Source organism: Lepidochelys kempii, chromosome 16 (assembly GCF_965140285.1).
Source record: "Lepidochelys kempii isolate rLepKem1 chromosome 16, rLepKem1.hap1, whole genome shotgun sequence".
NCBI lineage: Eukaryota > Metazoa > Chordata > Testudines > Cheloniidae > Lepidochelys > Lepidochelys kempii.
Genome location: NC_136395.1, coordinates 12,503,942 through 12,527,073, shown reverse-complemented (window position 1 = coordinate 12,527,073; position 23,132 = coordinate 12,503,942). Strand labels below are relative to the sequence as shown.

Sequence of the window (23,132 nt, the reverse complement as noted above, 5' to 3'; positions counted from 1 at the left end):
CAGTTCGCAGAAAATGAGATGAAATTGTGAGGTGAAGACACCACACAGATCTCCAACTCTTGGCCATGGGCGGCGAGAAAGACCTCAGGGGGTTAGCCACCCTTATATAGCCAGGGCAGGATGTGAACGCTGCCCCTATAGGTAAAGTTCTTTGGCTCTGGCGCACAGAGTGCGCACACCCGCGCAGAATACATGGCTATGTCTACTCGAAGAAGAACCTGTCTTTTACCATGTGAAAGTTGTACTGCACAACATCCACACAGGAGGAGGCACTGTGGTCTAGTATTTAGTGTGGAAGTCAGGAGACCTGGGTTTCGTTCCAAGCTCTGCTACCTTGGGGAAGTCACTTCACTTCAGCGTACCCACCTGTAAAACTGGAGTAATATCTACCGATGGGATGGGGGTGCTGAGAGTATTATCAGTGCTTGGGATTCTCAGTTAGGTGCTAGCGGAAGGCTCAGAGGAGCAAAGACATTCTTAAGGATAATGCACCAGCATGGAACTCAGGAGGCATGGGTTCAAATCCTGGCTCTTCTATAGACTCTCTGTGTAACATTGGGTGAGTCACTTAGGCCCAGATCCTCAGTGGTATTTATATCCCCAACTTCCATTGGAAATTAGGGGCCTAAAGACCTTTGAGGATCTGAACCTTAATCCCTCTATGTTTTAGTTTCTCCCTCTGTAAATGGGGATAACGCTTCCCTGCCTCACAAAGGGGCTGTGAAGTTAAGTTTGTGGAGTGTTCAGACAACACAGCGGTGGGGGGCAAGTCAGCACCAAGACACACAGAGAGGTGCCCAGTGCTGCTTTTGCACAAAATATGTCAAGACTTCTACAACTGTTAAAGGAAGCAGCCAATAGACATTTCATACTTCCTGAAAATCATTAATTATTAATGGCACATGAGACTAAAAAGCCAGAAACAAGCCTTAAACTGCCTCAATTTGCTCAAAAATGGGCTGAGATTCAATGGGGAGGTTTGTTAACCTTTCAGTATCTCAGGGCAGAGGGCTGAGTATGTGATGAAACCAGGAGAGTTTAATATGTTTTTTAGGTTTCATTGGAAACGCTTTCCATGGCTCTAGATCTGACTGGATGCTTGTTCAGATAGAAAGGGTACGAGATGCTAACAATGTCTTGGTTTGAACCGTTTGCTGGGTGGGGAAGGGCCTTGAGGCATAAGTCCTTCATAAACAGGATGAGTTCAGTGCCCAGAAAACCTGTCTGGCAGGGTTCATCAACACTGTTTCCTTTAGGAGGCAAAACTTTGGCTTGGAGGGGCCACTTGGTGGGTTTTTACTATCAGTGGCCATTTTCCCTGTTGTATTGGGTGACGTGTGTCCGGGTTTTTGAACAACTCAGAAACTAATTCAGGCTGGCAATTCCAATGAAGTCCAAAGGTGTTAGGCCCCCAATTCCTATTGTATTTCAATGACAGTTGGGTGCCTAACTCTCTTAAGCCCCTTTGAAACATCCCAATCTCAGTATTTTAAAAGTCCGCATCTCCGGTCCTCCTTCCTCCAGCCATTTCCCAGTCATTCCTGCCCTAGCTCCACATCTGGGTTGTTCTTGCTTCCTTTCTCTTTCCTAACGTTGATCTCTTCTCCAAAGTTCAGGGGAGAGGGGGTGCCCTGGACTTTCAGAGAGTTCAATTTCTAGTCAGACAGAGCACCCTTAAACACCTTCAACATCAAGGCAAACAACTGGAGGCTTTTGCGACTGTCCAATGATGACTCGCCAAACCCTGAGAATGCCCGAGTGAAGGGAATCAGGCTTGTTTAGTAGCAAAGAGTTGTCCACCTTAGTTAGACACTCTAAGGCTCGTCCAATCATCAGCTGTCATTGAGCACTGCTCTGCACTAGAAAAATGACTTTTTCTTGCCAATAGGTGTCAGAACTGGTATAGCTGAAGACCATTTAACTGCAAGTAAAGACAAGACCAAACCGGATTTGGCCATTCCTTAGAAACAGAGATTTAAAACTGATTCATCTGCATCCATTGTTACCACCCACCCTAGGAAACCAAAGTGGATGGGCTTAGTTAATTAACTCTAATGCTCACGTCGCAGGCTTTGATGCAGTGAATCAGCGCTGGGTGCGGATACCACTTGAGTCCTGCTGTGCAGACAACGCTCTGGAGAAGGAGAGAGAAAGAAATGGGCTAAGACAAAGAAATCAGTGTGCACAAAGCGAATGTGCTTGCATACATGCCCCCCACCCCACCAAACTCTCCCAATGTAGTCCCATTCCTAACACCTCTTGAATTTTCAGGATCTGGCAGAACTCCAACTATTTACAAGATGTGTTGGACTTGACACTTGCAATAACAGAATGTTTGGGATTAAAATAATACTTAAGGTTCTTCTGAATAGTCATGTTAAATATTTCACTCATGGCGGGGAGATGTGGCAGGGAAAGGTTCTAGCCAGGCTCTAGCTCTGGGAAGTGTGGGGGAGATATTTCGGAATGGCTTTAGGGGGCTTCTTTGGAGCCACCAGGTACCACTTTTTATGGCTGCCTATCCTTCCCATGCTGCATGAGGAGATTGCTGGGGCGAGTGATGGGGGTGGAAAAAAGCTCTTATGGAAAAAAGTCTTTTAGAATTGAATAGAAAATGGAAACCTTTCTATAAGTCTTTTGCACCCTCATATAGATTTTAAATAGCACTGTATCCCCACAAGACCACTCAGAATAACCCATAAAAAGGGCTATATCCGCTATTACATTTAGAGTCATTTCAATAGAACCCTATTTATTTCAGCTTCATCAAATAGTACATGACTTTTCCGTAAGGCAAAGCTGGGAAGGACTAGTTATGGGCAAAACACAGATATTTCAAAAAGTTCTTCAAACCCGACAGGTCTGCGGAAGGGAGTGGGAGACTCATGAGAGCAGGTATATTTCTGATAAAAGAAAAGGAGGACTTGTGGCACCTTAGAGACTAACCAATTTATTAGAGCATAAGCTTTCGTGAGCTACAGCTCACTTCCTCAGATGCATATCGTGGAAACTGCAGCAGGCTTCATATATACACAGAGAATATGAAACAATACCTATTCCCACCCCACTGTCCTGCTGGTAATAGCTTATCTAAAGTGATTTCCAGCATAAATCCAGGTTTTCTCACCCTCCACCCCCCCACACAAATTCACTCTCCTGCTGGTGATAGCCCATCCAAAGTGACAACTCTTTACACAATGTGCATGACAATCAAGCTGGGCTATTTCCTGCACAAATCCAGGTTCTCACATCCCCCACACCCCCATACACACACAAACTCACTCTCCTGCTGGTAATAGCTCATCCATATATATATATATATAATATAGTCATATTTCTGATGACACTCTCACTTTGAGTCCCCAGTCGTCACAGGGGCATTGTCTTCATTAGGAAAAAAGGTACATTCTTACCTCATGTTAACTGACACATGGTAACTAACATGGGGTACAATCCCAGTGAAGACAAGGCAGTGTGTAGTTTTATCATGAGGCCTTCCCCATAGTCTTTACCTTGACCTGCTAATTCGTGTAAAACTACAATCTGCCTTGTCTTCACTTGGGTTTTACCTCACATTAGTTACCGTGTCTCAGCTACTACAAGGTAAGAATACACTTTTTTTCCCTAGTGGAGGCACACGCAGCATGGTAATGGTACCCACAAACATGGAAACTATAGGAAAAAGAAGATTAAGCCAAACTCTTTCAAATATCAAGAAATGGTTGAGGGTTTGGATAGTCTTTGGGTGGAGAGAAGAGGAGGGAAAGTCCAAAGGAACCAAAGAGGATTATTATTTTATCTAAACCAGTTCTCCCCTACTTAAGAAAGACCCTACCGGAAGCGAGCTTAGTAAGGAGTACTGCGTGGACTGCATGACAGCTATCTCTATGCTGCCTTCTCATCCCCACCCTCCCTGAACGTCCATCAGTCACAACACTCATTTCACAAGGTTGGTTTCCTTTACAGAGGAGGGAACAATCGTATTAAGATAACAATGGTGACACAACCGCTGGTTTTGTGAGGTGTGCCAAGGGGCATTTTCCAAACGGTCAGGATTGTGCTAGAGGCTTAGGAAAGAAAGGAATTAACATTTAGAAGGGACTGTGGCATGAGCCATCCCTTTCCCTACTTATCTGAGGCCTAATTTAAGCCATCTGCAGGGGAACCTCAGCATGTGTGTACAGTTTCTGTCATTTGAGGCTTACCTGACGTGCACTAGGAAAAAGGACTTTTATACTATCAGCACAGGGCTGTTTATCTTTCCGACACCCTCGGATTTTCCACTATTAGTCAGGCCTGGCCTGCCCCACCTGTCTCACAACAGGGCCCGTCTATGTGAGAGGGGAAGAGGCCGGGGAAGCTGGCGGGGGCGGAGGGAGAAACCAATGTTGTTTATCCCATCAGCGAGGGAGACCGCAAGGCGCAGGGGCCCCACAGCATCAAGTTTGCTCCCAATGAGCTCTTGACAGACATCTGGAACTTTCAAGGCCGCCACAAATGGTAAGACTTTTTTTCCCCCTTTTATTTGCTGCGCTTCAGGGCAAAAAAGAGAAAACCTTTTTAGGTTTCAAAACACAGAAGCCCAGGGATTGGGGAGAGGCAAGGACTGCCTCCAGGAGCTTTTGAACCCAGGGCTAAACTGAAGGAGAACTGAAGAAAAATACAGGCCTTACCCTTCTCCATACCCAGACCCATCCAAATAATATGAGAAAAATAATTGCATTTCCAAAGAACTTCCTCTGCTCCCTGGGACACCAACATTAAAACCAAAAAACCATTTGCTGCCAATATACGTGACTGAGTATGTGGATTTGGAGCTGGAGAAAGAGACTGGCCCGGCCGTCCTGGAAAGGGAAGGACTGTGTTTATCCACAGAAGATGTCAAGCACTCGCAGCAGCAGGGCAAGCACCCAATCACCATGTCTTGTTGATATGCACCAGCCCTGACTGGGAGACTCCTCTCCATGGCCCCTTCAGTTCTCTGTCTCTCTGTTGAGATGGACAATTGCTACAGCCTGAGAACTGCCCTAACAGCACCAAACCTATCCCACATGACCGCACTGAGCAGTCACCTAACTGATCCAACCACCTGGGCTGGATTCACACCAACTGCTTAGAGATGATAGACTCCATATCCCATTACAAACAGTCCTAGCAAGAAGTCAACTGAAAGGAAGAATTAAAACACTGGAAGTGATAGGACAGTGGACAGTTTCTGTGGGAAAATTCATGGGCTGAAGTGGATGTCCAGTCTATAGTTGCTCAAACTTTGCAAAACTGAGGTTCTTATGAACAATCCTGGCTGGGATGATTTAGCTGGTGTTGCTCCTGCTTTGAGCAGGCGAATGGACTAGATGACTTCCTGAGGTCTCTTTCAACCCTAATATTCTATGATTCTATGAATTTGCCACGAGCATCTAATTGCATAAAAACATAGATACTACTTAAATTCCCAAATCAATGCACGTTGCCATAACATTTGTTTACTGTGCTTTAGTGGGTGAACAACCCTAGTAAAGACCTAGCATAGGCCACCACTCAAGTGCACAGACCAGACCGGGGTGCTTCAGGGAGGTGGTGTTTAAATAAACGGGGAGGGAACTTGTTCTCAGTAAGTTTGGAGGCAACTTTGGAGAAGCCTCTTCTTCAGAAAGGCTGTTGCCAAGTAAAGTTGGTTCTCTGTAGAGGATCTATTGGTTATTTTCACTGAGTTCAGCAGTAGAGCCAGGAGAAAAATGGATTTGTCAGTTCACTGGCCATTCTGAAAAACTTTAAAAAAATCGTTTTGGTTCAATCTGAAAATTATTATTTTTTTTTTTTTAAATTTTTGGTGAAATGACAAGCCGGAAAAGAATCATTTCAGATTGAACAAAACATTTCATTCAACCATAATGACATGTTTCAACTATTATAAACCATTTTAAAAATTAAAAAAAATAGAATTAAAGGAAATTTATGAACAAAAAATAATTTTGAACTGAAAAGTCAAAACCTTTTGATTTAGGGGGAATATTTTTCCCCATTGTTTTTCGACCAAAACAATTCAGTGAAAACGACATGAATTTGTGAAACGTGTATGTGTCTCTGAATCTGCACTTTTCACCCCCCAAAAAATTAGTGTGAAAAATGTCTCCCAGCTCTACTTACCTGCATTAAACCACATCAGCTGTTCAGCTTTGTCTTCTCCCTGTAGCTATATACAGAAGGTGGTATCCACCCCCCCAGTCAAAGGGCTAACAAAATGCCTATGCCCCACATAAGCCCCAAATGTTAAATGGTGGATAGGTTTTGTGCTGGCCCTTAGCCTAGGGGACAATTTCACCCAGAGGGAGGGAATGCAGCCACTGGCCACTTTGCCATATTGTAGGGCCCTGTAGGATGCCTTTGGCTGATTAGCCCTGTATTGAATTAATTAGGACCTGACCAGGGGCTTTTGAGCTGTGACTGGAGAGGGACATGGGGGGTCCATATTACAGTGAGCAGCTTGGGGGAGTGGGTGTGGTTCATGTTGCAGCAACTGCTCTGCCAACCTTTCTGCTGGCCAGTCTGGGGAGGTGGGACCCTAAACCCACCCACACCACACTTTTCCCTTCTCCATGTTAGTGATGGAATGCCCAAGAGAGCAGGGTCTGGGGCAAGGCAAGCAGGGGACTGCACCCAGATTAAACAAGGGGTGTTGTGGGTGTGTGCGTGTGTGAAGGCCGTTTTCACCTCCCACAATCCTCCTCAGACATGCACAGTCCAAACACACCCAGAAATCAGCTGGTGCAGTAGAACATACAAAGTTGCTACTTGCACAAAGCACAGTCCACCTGTGATCTGCATTGGTTCCAGGTCATTTCCAGATGCTATTTAAGGTGGTGGGTTTAATAACTGGGAGATTTACATGGGCTCAGTCCTGGTGACTTCAGAGACCAGCTCTCGCCCAGTGTGATACCTTGGCAGATGAGATCATTGCAGCTGCTCCCGCTAACACCTGACACTGCTAATATGCAGGAGGCTGGGAGCAGGACCCTCTCAGAGAAAGGCCATCAGCTATGGACTTGGCTTTTCTTGCTGGTTTGACAAAGCCTGAATTCCCAATGCAAGGGTAGTTTGTTCCGCACAAGGCTTTTCCTCATGGGTGAAGAAGGGGCAGGAGGAATGACTTGATGGCCAAACCTTGGCTTACACTTGAGCCCAAACCTTGGCTTACAATAGTGTGCCCTTGTTGCCAAGAAGGCTAACGGTATTTTGGGCTATATAAGTAGGGGCATTGCCAGCACATCGAGGGATGTGATCATTCCCCTCTATTCGACATCTGGAGTACTGTGTCCAGTTTTGGGCCCCACACTACAAGAAGGATGTGGAAAAATTGGAAAGCGTCCAGCCGAGGGCAACAGAAATGGTTAGGGGGCTGTGGCACATGACTTATGAGGAGAAGCTGAGGGAACTGGGATTGTTTAGTCTCCAGAAGAGAAGAATGAGGGGGGATTTGATAGCTTCTTTCAATTACCTGAAGGGGGGTTTCAAAAAGGATGGATCTAGACTGTTCTCAGTGGTGGCAGATGACAGAACAAGGAGTAATGGTCTCAAGTTGCAGTGGGGGAGGTTTAGGTTGGATGTTAGGAAAAACTTTTCACTAGGAGGGTGGTGAAGCACTGGAATGCGTTACCTAGGGAGGTGGTAGAATCTCCTTCCTTAGAGGTTTTCAAGGTCAGGCTTGACAAAGTCCTGGCTGGGATGATTTAGTTGGGACTTGGTCCTGCTTTGAGCCAGGGGTTGGACTAGATGACCTCCTGAGGTCCCTTCCAACCCTGAGATTTTATGATCTTTCTGCACTGCAAAGACTCCAAAGGATGGTCTGTCCACAACCTCCCTATATAAACCATTCCAGTGTTTCACAGCAGGTGGGGTTTGGAGAGGGAAGTGAATGTGTCATTTTCTTTCCTTTTTTTTTCTCTTCAATTTTTAGAACTGATCAGAAATGACCAAACTCTGACTACAGACTGGCCCCACGGCCAAACACTAACACTGCTCACTTGCAAAAGTTACTGCTTTCTTAACTGCAGGCCTTCCAGAATTATGCAGAGACTGATACCAAGTGACGAGACGGTAAGATGTTTTCTAAGAACAATCCCCTAGTTGATCCAACCAGAACCTGCTCTAGGGAGATGCTCCATCCTCTCCATTTCTAAAGAGGTCTGTTTATTGAGGCTTCAGAGTGGATTAATTTTCACTTGGTACTCAATGTCCTATCCATCTTTTAACATAATTTTAGAAACTCAACCCTTTAACCTGCTATTCACAAACCAATCCTTTTTGGTGTTTGTGAGGGGGTCAAACTCCTAACCAGTCACAATCTAAAGATCTTATAAGATCACTGCTGTAGGGGCAAAATGGACCCAGATTTTTCCACTGTGCTCCTGGAAACCATCAACTCCCCCCCTCTTATACCGCACTCCCCTGTTCTCCCCCTTTACTACCATTTTTCCCCCTGCTGCCTAATGAGCCCTCCAGAGACCCTAAAGCATCCACGCTGCATTGTAAACCTGGGCTTACAATTGCCCATTACAGCTCCCTCCAAGTCCTGGCATCAATAAATGAGGGCAGCACAGCAGAGATTGGGAGGGAAGCTGTGGTTTTATTTCACCATGAATTACAAAACCTCTTTGAACTCCAGAGCTCAGGACAGAGCCAGTGAGAAATAGCCTCTCATACAGAGATAAGGTTTCTACAGATATGTATTTCACACCAGCAGCTTGGCAAAGCTTTGGCCGGGGCCGTAATGTAATCAGAGAGTATGGAGTGAATGAGGAGATCAGAGGGACAGCCTGTGATTGTGATATCCTCCAGTCACCTCCCAGGAGCGTTTCTATCGCTCTGCCTGCTTGTTGGTGTGCAGCACACAAGCACGGCACAGCCAGCGTCTTCAGAAGGGCTCAGTACCCACACTCAGGGCCAAATTTTCAAAGATGCTACATGTAGACACCTAAAAAGACGGATTGTCAAATATGCTCAGCATGCTGGTTGTCTGGTGGGTGCTTAGCCCTTTTGAAAACCTTGCCCTGGATATGTAAAATGCAGGGCCAGATTTCCCACAGAACTCAGGGCCAGACTTTCAAGTACTCAGCACCCACTACTGGGGAGACATTTAAAAAAATGGTTTCCAATTTAGGCATGAAAAAGGGGCCTGATTTTCAGAAATGCTCTGCACCCACCCTGCACCCCAGGTGCACAGTGCTGTTGAAAATCTGGCACACAGGGTGCATTTCTGTGTTTATATGCCTACAGTAACTTGTATTAGTGAGTGTGTGTATGTAAGTGCCTATTTATGTGGTTTCTATGCAGGAGCTTATATTTACATATGTATGTGTAGCATGAGTGTGGTTTTGGATGAATGTGTGTGCTTGCTTGTCTAATCTACACACGTGCATATGTGTGTGTGTTTCCAGTAGTGGTTGAATGTGTGTGTGTAAATGTGCACTCTTTGTGTAGGTGTGTTTATGGGTGACAGTAAATATGCATTTGTGTACATCTGTGAGTGTTTACTTGTGTGTGCGCATCTGCAGGTAAGTGTGCCAACCAATGTCCACCTGTTTGTGTTTTCATGGGTAGATATAAGTGCATGTGCATGATCGGAGTGTTTGGCCTGTGTGTGTATCGGAGAGTGTGTGTTTGCAGAGCGCAGAAGGAGAGAGCAGTGACCTCTGAAATGGATGCTGTGCTGAGCAGACAGACGTCTGTCACATGGGGATGTAGGAGAATCAGTTGCCTCAGCCAATTTGGGAAATTATATACTCATCATATCAGGTTCTTCTGCTGCCCGAACACAGACAGTTCCCTACCATGCAATGTGCACAGAAAACTGAAGAGTAGTAAGAATTTAAAACCTGATCTGTGCAGTTTTACTTGTCCCCCTTTGTTTTCTCCTACAGTTAAGTATGTAAGTGCATTGTCTGCACTCCCCATGGTGCTGGTGCAAGGGGTGAAAGTCCCACCAGATCAGAACTGTTAGTAGCTGTGTGGATCAGAGGGCAAGGACGTGGTCCCTTTAGCTCAAGGTGGAAATGCCCAGAGGTTGGTGCACTGGGAAACCGCAGAGTTAAATGGGCAATGGTAGAGCAAAGGAAAAGGGCCGTGGGGTAAGCAAGAATCAGGTTTGGAGTCCCTATTGATGACAACCTTGTCCAAGGAGGGAAGATGTCTCGCTACACAGACAGATATGAAATATTGCTGGTCCTCGCTATCCTCTGCATCCCTAATCTCTGCTTTGTGGGTCAAGCTGCATGTTCTCCTATTCTGGAGGAACATGAAAGTCTGTGGGTCTGGGGAGGGGTACTTAGTAACATGCCCCCCACTGACCTTCACTCGTTGAGGATTCATCCAGTGCTGGATGTCTTGTAAGGTCTCATTCACACGCAGCAGGATGGGCTCGTTGTGGTCCGTACACGAGGTGGTGCATTCGGCTCCTTCATGGCACATGCAGAGGGGAATGAAGGAAGAAAGCAAACACCATGTCACTCTCCTACCATCATTTCAGTTGTCTGAATAGCCTCCATCTTCCTACTCTGCAGAACGATTATTACAGCCAACCCATAATGGAGCTCTTCATCACCATGCACCTCACAACCTCCTGGGATTTACACTGTGATAGGATTCTGATCACACCCCACAGCTTGTGACCCTAGGACCAGAGTGGGGATATACATAAGGGCTTGCTTCTTAACGTGACCAATAGATTACAGTATCGAAATATCACTGTGGCTACTAATCCATGGATTGAATGGGGGATTTATTCATTTCCTGAAGCAGTCACGGAGAGGCAGAGGCATTGAAGGCAGTTCCATTTCAAGAGCTCTTTCTGAAGCCGTGAAGCAACTGAGCAGATGCCACCAAATTCCTCTCACTTCTGACATGGACAACAAGCCAATGGCCTGATTTTCCAAAATTAGAAGACCCTGAAATAATGGTGATAAAGTCTAATGATGTTGCAGGCTGGTTATCACCTAAGCCCCATGCTAAACAAGAAGTAAGAGGAGAGGTAATGATCAATTTGTTCACGTGTAAACCGGTATTTTCTCTGATTAACTGCCATGCCCTGTGGGAACCCTATCCTTTCCTTGTTAAAACACACTGCGGTGCTCTGCAGTAATGTGGTGACACAACCATAAGCCTTAGCGTGTTGGACTATTACCATTTCCCCCCTAGCAAATCACTGCTGAAAGGGGCAGCTGCTGTAAACCCTATCATTAGGAATCCTGCACTCCAATCAGCGTGAGGGGGAGTTAATCTGTGGAGTGGTTTGGATGGCTGTGCCTTTGGCTCAAAAGTCACTTCAGCCTGGAGGAGCAGATTAGGTGTCTGTGGAGAAAAGGAAAGGTGTTAGGGTCACACTGACCCTGGCTGGGTACTTTTCCCCCCAGCCTCTGTCTTTTTTCTTTTTCTCACGTGGCGGAGCCAGTTGGAACAAAGCAGGAGCCAGTTAGTTTAATTAGGAAGGGTTTGTTTCTGTTTTTCTCCTCTAGTTTGAGCAGTAGTGACTCCATTGATTGTACTGGATATCTGCCAGGTTTGGCTCGGCCCATGAGTGAAAGGAAAAGATCCTCTTTTGAGGGACATCCAGATGACTTCCAAAATACGTGACCTGATCCTGAAAAGTGCTGATGTGAGACACTCACAAAGTGTGTGTTAATTTCTCCAGCTAGTGGCTGGTCCTCTAGACCAGGAACCTTTTTCTTTCTGAGCCCCCCCCCCCCCCCAGCTGTGCCACAACGATTGCTTTTCTGCATAAAAAAGCCAGGGCTGGCGTTAGGGGGTAGCAAGCAGGGTCATTGTCCAGGGCCCCACATCACAAGGGGCACCGTGAAGCTAAGTTTCTCAGGCTTTGGCTTCAGTCCTGGGTGGTGGGGCTCAGGGCCCCGGGCTGCAGTCTGCTGTGGCAGGACTTTGGCTTTGTGCCCTGGGCCTTAGCGAGTCTAACACTGGCCATGCTTGGCGGACCCCCTGAAACCTGTTCGCGGCCCCACATGGGGCCCAGGACCCTGGGTTGAGAACCACTGCACTGGAGGAAACAGCTTTCAGATGCTACTATAAGAGAGTTACCCCTTTAGCTGAAGAGGTTAAGGTCCCAGGTTCAATCTATGCTGTGGGCCAGTGCACTGAGCTCCCTTGATTCCTACTGAAGCTTTTCTGAGGGTGTGGGGGCCACTCAGGATTGGCCCCAGGGATCTGTCTTCTGGACAAGGCTAATGTAAGCTAAACTAACAAGCATCCATTGGAACGGAGGTGAAAAGGGCCAGGAGTGCACAAAGAAGGGCTGAAAAGCCTCCTTGCCTCCAGCACAGAGAGATGTTCCCTGGGAACACGCAATCAATATTTCTTCTCTGAAAAAGTGGCAACCCCTGGTAGGTAAGCAAAGGTCGCCTCATCTCAAGGGTAAAATGCATTGTCAAATTAAGAGTCGCTGCTGCCTGCTCACAGGCCACTCCACGGTGCTATTTACACTCAAGGAAAGGAGCAGGTCTCCATTGTTTTGATATATGATCCGTAATTGGCACCATTAAAGAGCAGTGATCTCATCCAGGTTGTGTTCCTCTCCCCTGGGACGGGACTGGAGCAGGCTCCTGGTACCTTACAATGGTTACAATATAATGAGAGATCTGCACAACAGGGAACACTTTCTCCAAGTTCAAAGGGACAGCAGTGGGGGGAGGAGGTTTAGGGAAAGGGGCCTGGAGGGGGAGGAAGGGGCCCAGGGTTTCTCTCCAAGCTGCATCTAATACAGCTCACATTCGAATGCTCCAGTATGGAGCTCGGGCGGTGACCTTGGGGAAGGGAGGTGCAACCCGGTGCACGGAATGGTAAATATAGCCCGTCCCCCAGCAATCTGAACCTGGCCTACAGGACAAAGCATAGCAGACCACGCTGAGTACTTAGGGACCACGGAAGGCAGAAGTAAGACAGGCCTTTACGAGGGTGCCCAAAGAACTTATTGGTATGCGTGTTTGTCACTCTTACCGGATGCTGAGCCAGGGGTTATAACTGTCATGAGAGGAGGGCTGTATTTCTCACTGAACTGGCCCACTACCAGAGTGCCTCCTCCCCCACACTGGCTTCTCCGTCTGCATCAATGCTCTGCTCTGCCCAGGCCTGCATCTCTGTCCCTCATTCCCCTCCGCCTCTTTTGTGTGCTACACCCAATTCTCTCTCTCTCTTTGGCCCCGTCTACACTAACCATTTTCTTCAAATCTCCCACATCACTGGTGTGTCCCCATGGGTGGTAGAAATGGGGGCAGGCGGTGGGGCACCAGTGTAAACAGAGAACGAATGGCTTTGCCACTGGGTAACGTAGACCTGCTCTGAGCAAGGGTCAGTGACACCGCCAGTCCCTGGTACCCCGTCGCTGCGGGCAGAGCTGCATTAGAGCTACGGCAATGGTGGGAGATGGCCCTAAAGCACTAGAGAAGACACAGCCTTTGTCTCCTTCTCCCACTCTTGACTTTGTGCTGTTTTCACACGGCCCCTGGGCCTGAGGCAGTCTCCTTTATTCTTATTATTGTTATTATTATTTGTATTCTAGTAGCAACGAGGAACCCCAGCTGAGATCAAAGCCCCGTTGCGTGAGGCACTGACCATAATAAGAGATAGACCCAGCCCTGAAGAGGTTCTCTTCTAAACAGACAAGACAGACAGAGGGTGGGTGGGGAAACAGAGGCGCAGCAAGGGGAAGCGACTTACCCAAGGTCACACAGCAAGTCAGTGGCAGAGCTGGGGATGGAACCTAGCCCTCCCGAGTCCCAATCCAGTAACCTATGCACTAGACATCTTCCAGCCAAGTGCACAAATTATTCTTCACTTATTTTGGTTAGCCTGTCACCATTACCCACACTCCCAACCTTTTGCCTCTATACCTTCTGATAAATTCTTTAAATAAAATATGTGGAAGAATATAAATAAATAAAAAAGCTTGGCGCTAACACGGTAGGTTGGAATCACGCACCCACATGTGCACAAACACAGCAATCATATGATTTTTGTTGGTGAAACCCTCCAGCTATTCCATCCCTCCCCACTCCCTGCCATTGTCTGTGGTCAGGGCTCACAACATGACTATGTTCTGTCTAAGACAGATGATAAACTCCCCAGGGTAGGGATCCTGTCTTCCTCCATATCTGTAAAGGGATATAGGTTTCTATGAGTCATAATAACTGATAATATGAGAGAGTGCACACTGGTAAGTGTTTTTGTGTGCCTTCCGATGTCTGAGCATGTGGCTTTGTGCGTATGACAAAGAATGTGGTTGGATGGGTGAATTTATATTTGAAGGGGAGTATTTACGCATGGGGGAGTGCGCTTGTGTCTTTGTGAACATGCATGGGTGGGAGAGCATGTTTGTGTGTGTGCATATATACGCGTGTGCGTATCTCTGTGTTGGTGTGGGTGAGACTATAGGGGTGAGAATATCTGAGCGTATGTGAGTTTTGTATGTGTGCGTGAGCATGCGTAGCTGAGTGGGAATATTTGCCCGTGTGTGTGACCATTCACCGAAGGCTGAGAGGAAATGTGTGTCTATTTCTTCATTTATTTTAAAAAAGATCATATTGGATTTGTCGCTCTTATAGTTTGATCCTGGGAATTGCTCATTAAACTCAGCAGGACAAGGGACGTGGTGGAAGTGGAAATGCTGTGGGGGAGTAGGAAAGCAGCATATGTTACCTGGTGTGTGGCAACTGAAAGCTTGATGTTCTCTGCAAATCCTCTAATTAGCTGCTTCCCACTAGGGCAAACTGGCCCCAAAGACACGATGACCCAAGGACTCCTGTCTCCTTCCTTTCCCTCCTCCCCACTGGCAGGCAGACCAGCTGCAGCCCTGGCTTTAGCTCATATACCTATTCCATAGCCGTGCACACAATGCAGCTTAAGGTTGCTGTTGAGCTGAGTGGGAAGAGAGCACTGGCCCTGCATCTCCCTGCAGAGGTGAAAGGAGCCGCTCCAGGTGCCATCCTTCCGGCAGTGAATCACGTTGTTACCACGTCCCTGAGAATGGGAAAAGCAAAATACAGTCAGAAAAGTGACAGAAAAAGAATCAGAATCGAATCAAGGGCTGATGTTCTCTGGGAGCTGCGAAGGTCTAGGGGTTGGGCTTTTAGCTTAGCGAGAAACAGAATCAGACTTCTTCAAAAGGACAAAGAAAAGACAGACTGTATCCTGCCCAGAGAGACAGATGCACACTACCGTTTTCTATGTAATATTATGGCCTGTAAAGGATGCTCTCAAAATGGACCCAAGCTAACTAGAATAAGGGAACATTCACCCAATGTTCCCTCTTTCTTGATTTTAAGGTGTTTGTGCGGAGGACAGCCAACCTTTCTCTTCTTTCCCTTTTCTAACTAGTTACATCATCCTTGTATGGAAGAGAACAAAGAGTTCCCTATGCCCATGTGAAGCAGAAACAAAGGCAGGACACTTCTCTGTGAGGTTTTGCTGGGGCAATCTTTATAGCTTGCCTGCTGTGACTGACAGCAAAGAAAGAAACTGTGATAGAGAAGCACAGAGACAGAGGTAGAGAAAGAAATCATCTTGTGTGTGTGGATGCGTGTGAGGGTGGGGGAGGGTGCGGGATATCACATTTGTCTTACAAAAAGAGACCCTGTGGAATATTGGAGAATGAATGAAAGTCCACGGGGAAATATCATGCCCTTTTAAAACAACAAAGAAGTGCACAAGGCTTCTTTCATCAGATCTATGCACGCAGCACCCAGGGAATTCTGCATGAGCTGCTCTGCAGGATCCACAAGCCTAGTTGTTACTGGGTAGACAGGGGATATTCTGCACCAGGATATTTTGTGGGGCTAGGTGTCTAGCTCCCAGTGGTGTTCTACATTGGATATGTTATGGGATCTGGCCATCTCACTCCCAATCCCTGGCATGCAAGGGGGGTTTAATGTAATCCCTGTACTTGTCACTCAGCGGAGTGTACTGGGCATTCTCTGTGAGCTATCTTGTGGGGTCTATGTGCTTAATAGGAAGTATTTTCAGACAGAGCCGTCAGCAGGCAAGGGGGATATTCTCTGGGACCCGCATGCCTCACTCTGCAGGTGCCTGAGGCATCTTGTGCAGGTTGCATAACAGGATCTGCACACTATGTCCCCAGCACATCCCTCAGTGTTTTGCTTGTGCTGCTTGTCACCTTTGTTTTGCTCTTGGTTCCAGGAGGAAATTTGTTTTTCTCTTTGACATTCTTATCCTTCCCTGCTGAGCTTGTTGACGAACACGATGTTCGGGGTGATGCAACTGGTGTTCTCTGCAGGCTACTGGGTTGAATTTTCAGCCCACTTGTTTGTGTGATGAATGATGATGATATCATTTGAATTTTACAGTATGGCAGAGACCAGTACCTGTGACTCTCAGTGGCCCAAGGGTAACCATGCAAACAGCATAAAAGTCCAGACTAGCTGAAGAATGTTAGGTGAGGGATCAAAACCTCAACTCCCTGCTTTGGTTTGCTGCTTACTGGACTCTGGGTGTCAGACAGCCCAGAGCACCTACATGCAGGGAACATTTTCCCCTGCAGCAAGAAGTTCTTGTGGTATGGTGGGAAGAGAAGGGATTTGAGTGGAAGAAACTTTATTTCCCCAGATTTCTTTGTGAATGAGTAATCCAAATTAGACATGGAGACGACCTACTAGGTCATAGAATCATAGAATATCAGGGTTGGAAGGGACCCCTGAAGGTCATCTAGTCCAACCCCCTGCTCGAAGCAGGACCAATTCCCAGTTAAATCATCAAAACTTAATCATAGATCATAGAATATCAGAGTTGGAAGAGACCTCAGAAGGTCATCTAGTCCAACCCCCAGCTCAAAGCAGGACCAATCCCCAATTTTTGTCCCAGATCCCTAAATGGCCTCCTCAAGGATTGAACTTACAACCCTGGGTTTAGCAGGCCAATGCTCAAACCACTGAGTTATCCCTCCAGGGATATTTTGTCCTTCCCCCCTAAGATATTCATGTTGTCCATCCCCCCTAAGATTTGTACCTATAGCACATTATGGCATTTCCTATGGCTTTATGGCAGCCCAGCCTCTAAACACTATAAGAAATTTCCATAAACAGCCTTGCTTCTTTCTTTTCTGTGAACTTGCACCTGCAAGCTATGAAGGGTCTGAATCTGATGCTGTGACAGTGAACTAAATATTTCATTCAGGCTACAAGGTTCTGTTTGCCTTCTCTGGGCATTAAGGTATTGTCAGAGATAGCAAGAGAAGCATCTGGTACTGTTAGTCTCTAAGGTGCCACAAGTACTCCTTTTCTTTTTAGTACTGACCACTGACCAAAGACAGGGTACTAGGTTCAATCTAGTACGGCAACTCCTACCTCATGTTTGTGGTGGTAACTTTTCTCAGGTTTGCAGAGACAGCTTAGATCTGATTTTCATTTGGGGCATGCACGGTAGCTAGAGAAGGAAGAGATTTGTTGTCTTTGTGTGAGTATTTGTGTGTACCTGCTTAAACAGTCACCGCACACCTGGTGGTCAGTCCATTACAGACTGAGCTATCATGAGAATAGAAGGTTTGGGCTAGATTCTCAAGTGAGTTACACTCCTGTGCTCAACTCGGGTAGAAAATTCCAGCAGAGAACTCCCCTGGTGTAGAATTCTGATGAATGTTACTTGGCCTCTGCATCTCCCGTAGAGGGCATAGGGGCCATGTTAAGGCAGGAAAGCTGTGCTGTGTGGTCCATTAAGGACCCTAGGTCAGTGGTGCAACTTAGTGTTGACCGAGAGCAGCTCTGAAGGTATATCTACGCAGGGATAAAACACCCGCGACTGGCTCGGGTCAGCTGACTTGGGCTCACTGGACTCAGGCTCCAGCACTGAAAAATTGCTGTATAGATATTCAGGCTCAGGTTGGACCCTGCGAGGGTGAACGGTCCCGAATGTCTATACAGTGATATCTACCCCGCAGCCCGAGCCCTGTGAGCCTGAGTTGTGAGCATGCCTGCCATAGCAATGCTGCGGGTCTTTTATCCCTGTTCAGACATACCCTAAGTGTCACGAGGGTGGGGGTGTCAGAACGGCGTCACCAGCTCCCGGACAGCCTCCCCCTCCTCCTGCAAGAAGCAGATCTGTGGAGCAGGAGAAAATCTGGCCAACTTGGCAGGACCCCCCATTGCCTCTTGAGCAGAGGATAAAAATCCAGGTACCACATGCTGATCAGTGATAACTGAGCATGGTTTGTTATTGTAACACGTGGGTTGTACTTCCGTTGCAATTTTCAAAATACATGTGATAGCAGTGTTCAACAGCGACTTTTAAAGGTGACCCAGAGTTATACCCATAGAGCTGGCTGTGCTTGGGTTACTGTTGTATTATATTTGTAAAGTACTCCCAGATTCCAGTACTCTGGAATGCTGGAATATGGAGGAAAGCCGATGACCAAAAGATTTTGACTGCAGAAACTAACTGCCTGAGTGGAATACTGAGAGTTTCAGGACTACAGAAAATAAAAATAAAGTGATAAGAAAAACAGCTTGCGCTAGAAATAACTCTGTTACAGAAGATTCAATAAAGACAATTGTGATGGTCTGGAAACAAGTCAGGAATGGACCCAGAAAGGATACCATACATGGCGATACATACCAGAGTGCTAGTAACTAGAAACAGAAAGATTGAGGATGCATTGGATAGACACAGTGAAGAATGACATAGAACAAAAAAAGGTTTCTAGATGAAGAAAGCTGTAAAGCTGGTGCAAGACAGAAAGTGTGGGCAGATGTCATTCAGCCCCATGGTCGCTTGCAGAGCTGGTTGATGGGAATCAAAGAAGATGATGCCAAGTTCCCAGGACATCTGCTGCTATAGTAATATCCTGTCCATCATTCCCTACCCTGCATAATCTCTTGTGAAAATCCCTGCTGTTTTTCTTGCTTGGATGAAGCATGCATTATCACCTTGTATATCTGAGAAAATCTTAGTGGGTTTTATTCCTTAGATAATTAACACCTCTCAGGCAGGTCAGATGAGGTCTGGGGTCCTGTCTCTTTCTCTCTCTCTCTCTTTTTTTTTTGTAATCTGTTTTCCGTTATATCTGGAAACATCTTTCCCTGGAGGTCCTTTTCCAAGCTGCTTCTTGCACATTTGTTTGAGATGTTTTCTGAACTGACCACCAGAATCTTACTTTAAAGTGCATAAGCACATCCCTAATGTGTTGCAAAGAGTCTCTGGTGTCACCGTTGCAGCCTCATTAACTCAGCTAACTCTTACTCCATTGCCCATTACACCTCACTGGCCTTGTAAAAATGCACAAACCTTGTAGCACCATTTAGTCTTCAATATTATGCACAGCCCTTGTTATACTGCATAGGCCTCATAAGGCCATACTTCCCCGGTGGCATCACCACCTTTCCCCCGTTCCGCCCCACAGGTCTCATAACACCACACAGACCTTGTAACCTCCCGCATCCTTCATCACATTGCACATTTGTAACACACTACCCAACCCTCCTTTCATAGCACAGACCTCAGAGTGCCACACAAGCCTTGTCATGCCAGCCAGGCCTCTGCACCATTCTGGTTAATGTCACATCAAAGCACAGGATTCAGTCCTTCTCTACTCCTCGCCACGAGAGCAAGTCAACTCTGAGAGAGTTGGGGATGACAAGAAACACACTCTTACTTTCTTGCAGAACTGTCACAGTTTTAAGTATAGAAAACCTGACTGGGCCCTCTTCCAAGGCTATGTGTTTTTATTATTTGGAGCAAACATCAGCAGTGTCCTTCAGGCTACTTGCCTGATGGCAGATGCAGTCCATGTTCAATAGACCCTCAGAAATTTCAATTATAATAAAAAGTATTTTGGCAGGGTATTCTCTGTTCTCCGAACTGAGTGCACTCACCGTAACTTCCAGGGCCTCCACCTTCTCTTACCAAATTTATCAAGCAGTAGCACTTTTAGGATAATTTAGTCATTTCACAAACTGAAATTACGCTCTGGTTCAGGAAACCAAACAGTTCAGACTAGCTGTTGAACTTTATAAAGACTAGAGCCTCCTCTGCTGTAAACCAGCTTAGTTCCAATGAAGCCAATGGAGCTACACTGATCTACATCAGCTGAGGATCTGACCCTAACTGTTTAATGACATCTTATAGCCAGAGAAACACTATAGCTCAGTGAAGCTGAAGTATTGCTTAAAGTGTCGAGATCCATATAAAAGTAAACTACTATATGATAGAAATGCCTGGACTGCACAAGGAAAAGAAAACCCAAGAACCAAACTTATGTCTTTAAAAACAGACAAAGTCACCCAAACAAAAGCCATGTAACAACCAAGACAAGGGCTAAACTTCACTGCTCCGTCAGTTTCTTTTACTGTGTCCCATCTCTCTCCTGTATTAGTATGCTATTATAGAATGTCTCTCTAGATTACAAAACCTTTGAGGCATAGACCCTGCCCTCTTACCTGTCTGTAAGGCCACCAGCACACACCATTAGCCCTCCACACATAAATGATGAATACAGTTATCATCCTAATAAAATATTTCCCAACTAATAACAGTACTGTTTCTCCTTCACCCCTACTCCCACATTTTCTCCTTCTTGGGCACTTGCTCTCCATTCACAAAGACACTTTACAGAAGCATACTCGGTTTTTTCCATTGTGACCGTGAGAAGCTTTTAATGAGCATGATGTTACCAAGGACACTGCACGGATCATCTGTCAGAACCCGGAGGTAGTGATTAAGACAGTGCATTACAGGTAACAGCCTAGCACACTATGCAGCCCGGTGCATTCTCTAACATCCATGGAAGACTGCTCCTGAACCTGGGACGGTGACTGCTCACGTGACCACACAGCACGACCACTACCATACGCCCATGCTGCAGCAACCTTCTCACCTATCTTAGGGAAGCTCAATGCAAGCAATCACTGAGACCTCATACCAGAAAGACAGTGGCCATTCTCTGCAAAGCTGAAGGGACTGGTCTGATCCAATGAAGATGGATTTATACGGCCACATCCTAGAAGGCCCAAAGCATCCTCAAATCCCACTGATGCCCATAGGAATTGCAGGTGCTAAGCACTTCCCAGGAGGTGTGCGGCCTCTCATAGATTTGGTTCCTGAGGCAGCCGGGCGGCACATACAAGACTTGCCAGAATCTAGTTCCTGTTGGCTTAAATTATTCGGACACAAAAGGAACTCACTGATTGATTGTCATCTTCCTCACACTTGATCCTGCATTCGCTGTTGAACTGGAAGCCGTTGGTGCACTGGTACAGCCCATGGAACTTTGAGGGTGGCGGATCGCAGGTGACGGGCATGCACGCTCCAGCTAGCCAGGTGCCATCTTGCATGCACTGGATCTTAAAGGCCCTCCTTCCATGTGGAAACAAACCAGAATATTTAGTGAGTGGCTATGTCAGCTACAGCTCTGAAGAACCCGAGCTCTGTTTAGCAAGCTGCAGGAAAGGGCTGTGTTTGCGCCTTTCACGCTAGGGACCAAGTTGTGAATTTGCATCGTGTGGTCTTAAAGCGAAAATAATGATGAGATGCAAAACCAACATTCAGTCTGCTCATCTAATCCTCTCTTCTGCCTTTGACACATTTCCCAAAACACTGCTTCTCCAGTTTGTGGGCTGCGGGTAGTGTGAAATGGGTTGAACAGGGTCAGAAATATGACAGTAGTAAGCCTTCCCCAGAGAGTTTCAAAGGGGGCTCCCCAGGTTGAATATCAAAGATATATTTCTAAAGTAGGTCCTTAATGTAAACTCATGGGGAACACAGGATGGAATTGTCAAAGGATAGTGATTGAGTTAAGCGCCCAAGTCCCATTGACAGTTGGGTGCCTACTTCCCTTTGGTTCCTTTGAAAATACCAGGTGTGCTATCCCCTGTCCTTGTAAGATCACTAATAGGGAGAACTCCCATGAGTCTGTGTCAAGAAAAGATCTTCTTTCTCATGCCTATGGGATCTCATCTGCGTCCTACCCTATCCTCATTCTGTACTCATAGGATCTCTAGTGGTACAGCTGGTCCAATTATTCATTGCAGATAAATTACCCACTGAAGTTAACTGTCTTTTCTGTTGGTAAACACACTTTGTGATATTTACTGATTTAGCCACTACTTTAACTGTTTGACAAATAGTTTATGTGAATTAATTTCAGCACGTGGATTGTGAGTTAATTATTTTCTTGGACTACTCAGTATTTATTATTCATTATTAGTGGTGTGTTACTAGTCACCTAAGTCATACAGCCTTGTTTTTGCTATCTGATTGGATGACTGAAGCTTTTTAAACTGGTGAAGAATGAATCATGAACACCAAATAATGAATACTCCTTCTGGTGCATAAAAATATTTTTGTTTGGATGTGAATATGGGTATTTGTATGAAGAACGACCATTCCCCAAACATTTGGATGAACAAAAGTACGTTCGGGAATAATGAATAAAAATGGCATCAATATGGTTGAACCAAACAGCTGTTTGGAATCTGAGCAAATGGCTCCAAACACTGTTTTTACTGTATACAACTAACTTTGTCTATGGGCTCTCATCCCTCTCATTCCATACACCTGGGATATCCTCTATAACTCTTCTCTTTTCTGGGATCTTTGATAACGTTGCGTTATCCACAACTGCTGGCATATGTGAGTTGCCCCACAATAGTCCCTGCTACTCACACAATCCACTAGTACCTAGAGATCTTCCTCTCCAGAATTTTTTTTTAACCCACATCTCTCTGGAATATGTTGTCTGGTTGGTGTTACTGTTTTACTTACTTCTTTGCTTTCCTGGAGGAGCCAGGAACATGGTAACCCGGTTTGCATTTGTACTTGCAAAAGGAGCCCACTTTGTGCTTATCTTCACGGCAACGGGCAGTCTGAAGATCTGCATTAGGAACTAGAGATGGAGCTCGACACATCAGCTCACAAAGGGCCTCGGGGAAGGACCACAGCCCGTCTTCCATACATGTCAAGTTGCTGTTGTTTCCTGGAAAGGACAGTGGAAAGGGTTAACAAAATCAGGCATGGCTATTTTGTTAGGGTATCCTAACTCATACAACAGATCAAAAGATTCCTTGGTTTGCATGTCAAAGTGAGCTATGTATATTTTCTTCATTTATCTTCTGCGTCTTCTACCTTTAAAT

General features: G+C 46.1%; 1 protein-coding gene across 3 annotated transcripts in view; it reads right to left on the bottom strand.

The window, feature by feature from the left end:
• PAPPA (pappalysin 1) overlaps nucleotides 1-23,132 on the bottom strand; it is a 228,169-nt gene that overhangs the window by 20,616 nt on the left and 184,421 nt on the right. For 2 of the 3 annotated variants that reach the window (XM_073313934.2, XM_073313935.2), the window contains 5 exons: nucleotides 22,765-22,975; nucleotides 21,186-21,357; nucleotides 14,871-15,018; nucleotides 10,345-10,451; nucleotides 2,063-2,134 (listed from right to left, as the gene is read on the bottom strand). In XM_073313934.2, the coding sequence (XP_073170035.1) occupies nucleotides 2,063-2,134; nucleotides 10,345-10,451; nucleotides 14,871-15,018; nucleotides 21,186-21,357; nucleotides 22,765-22,975 (710 nt within the window). The other variant, XM_073313938.1, reaches the window with a different exon arrangement.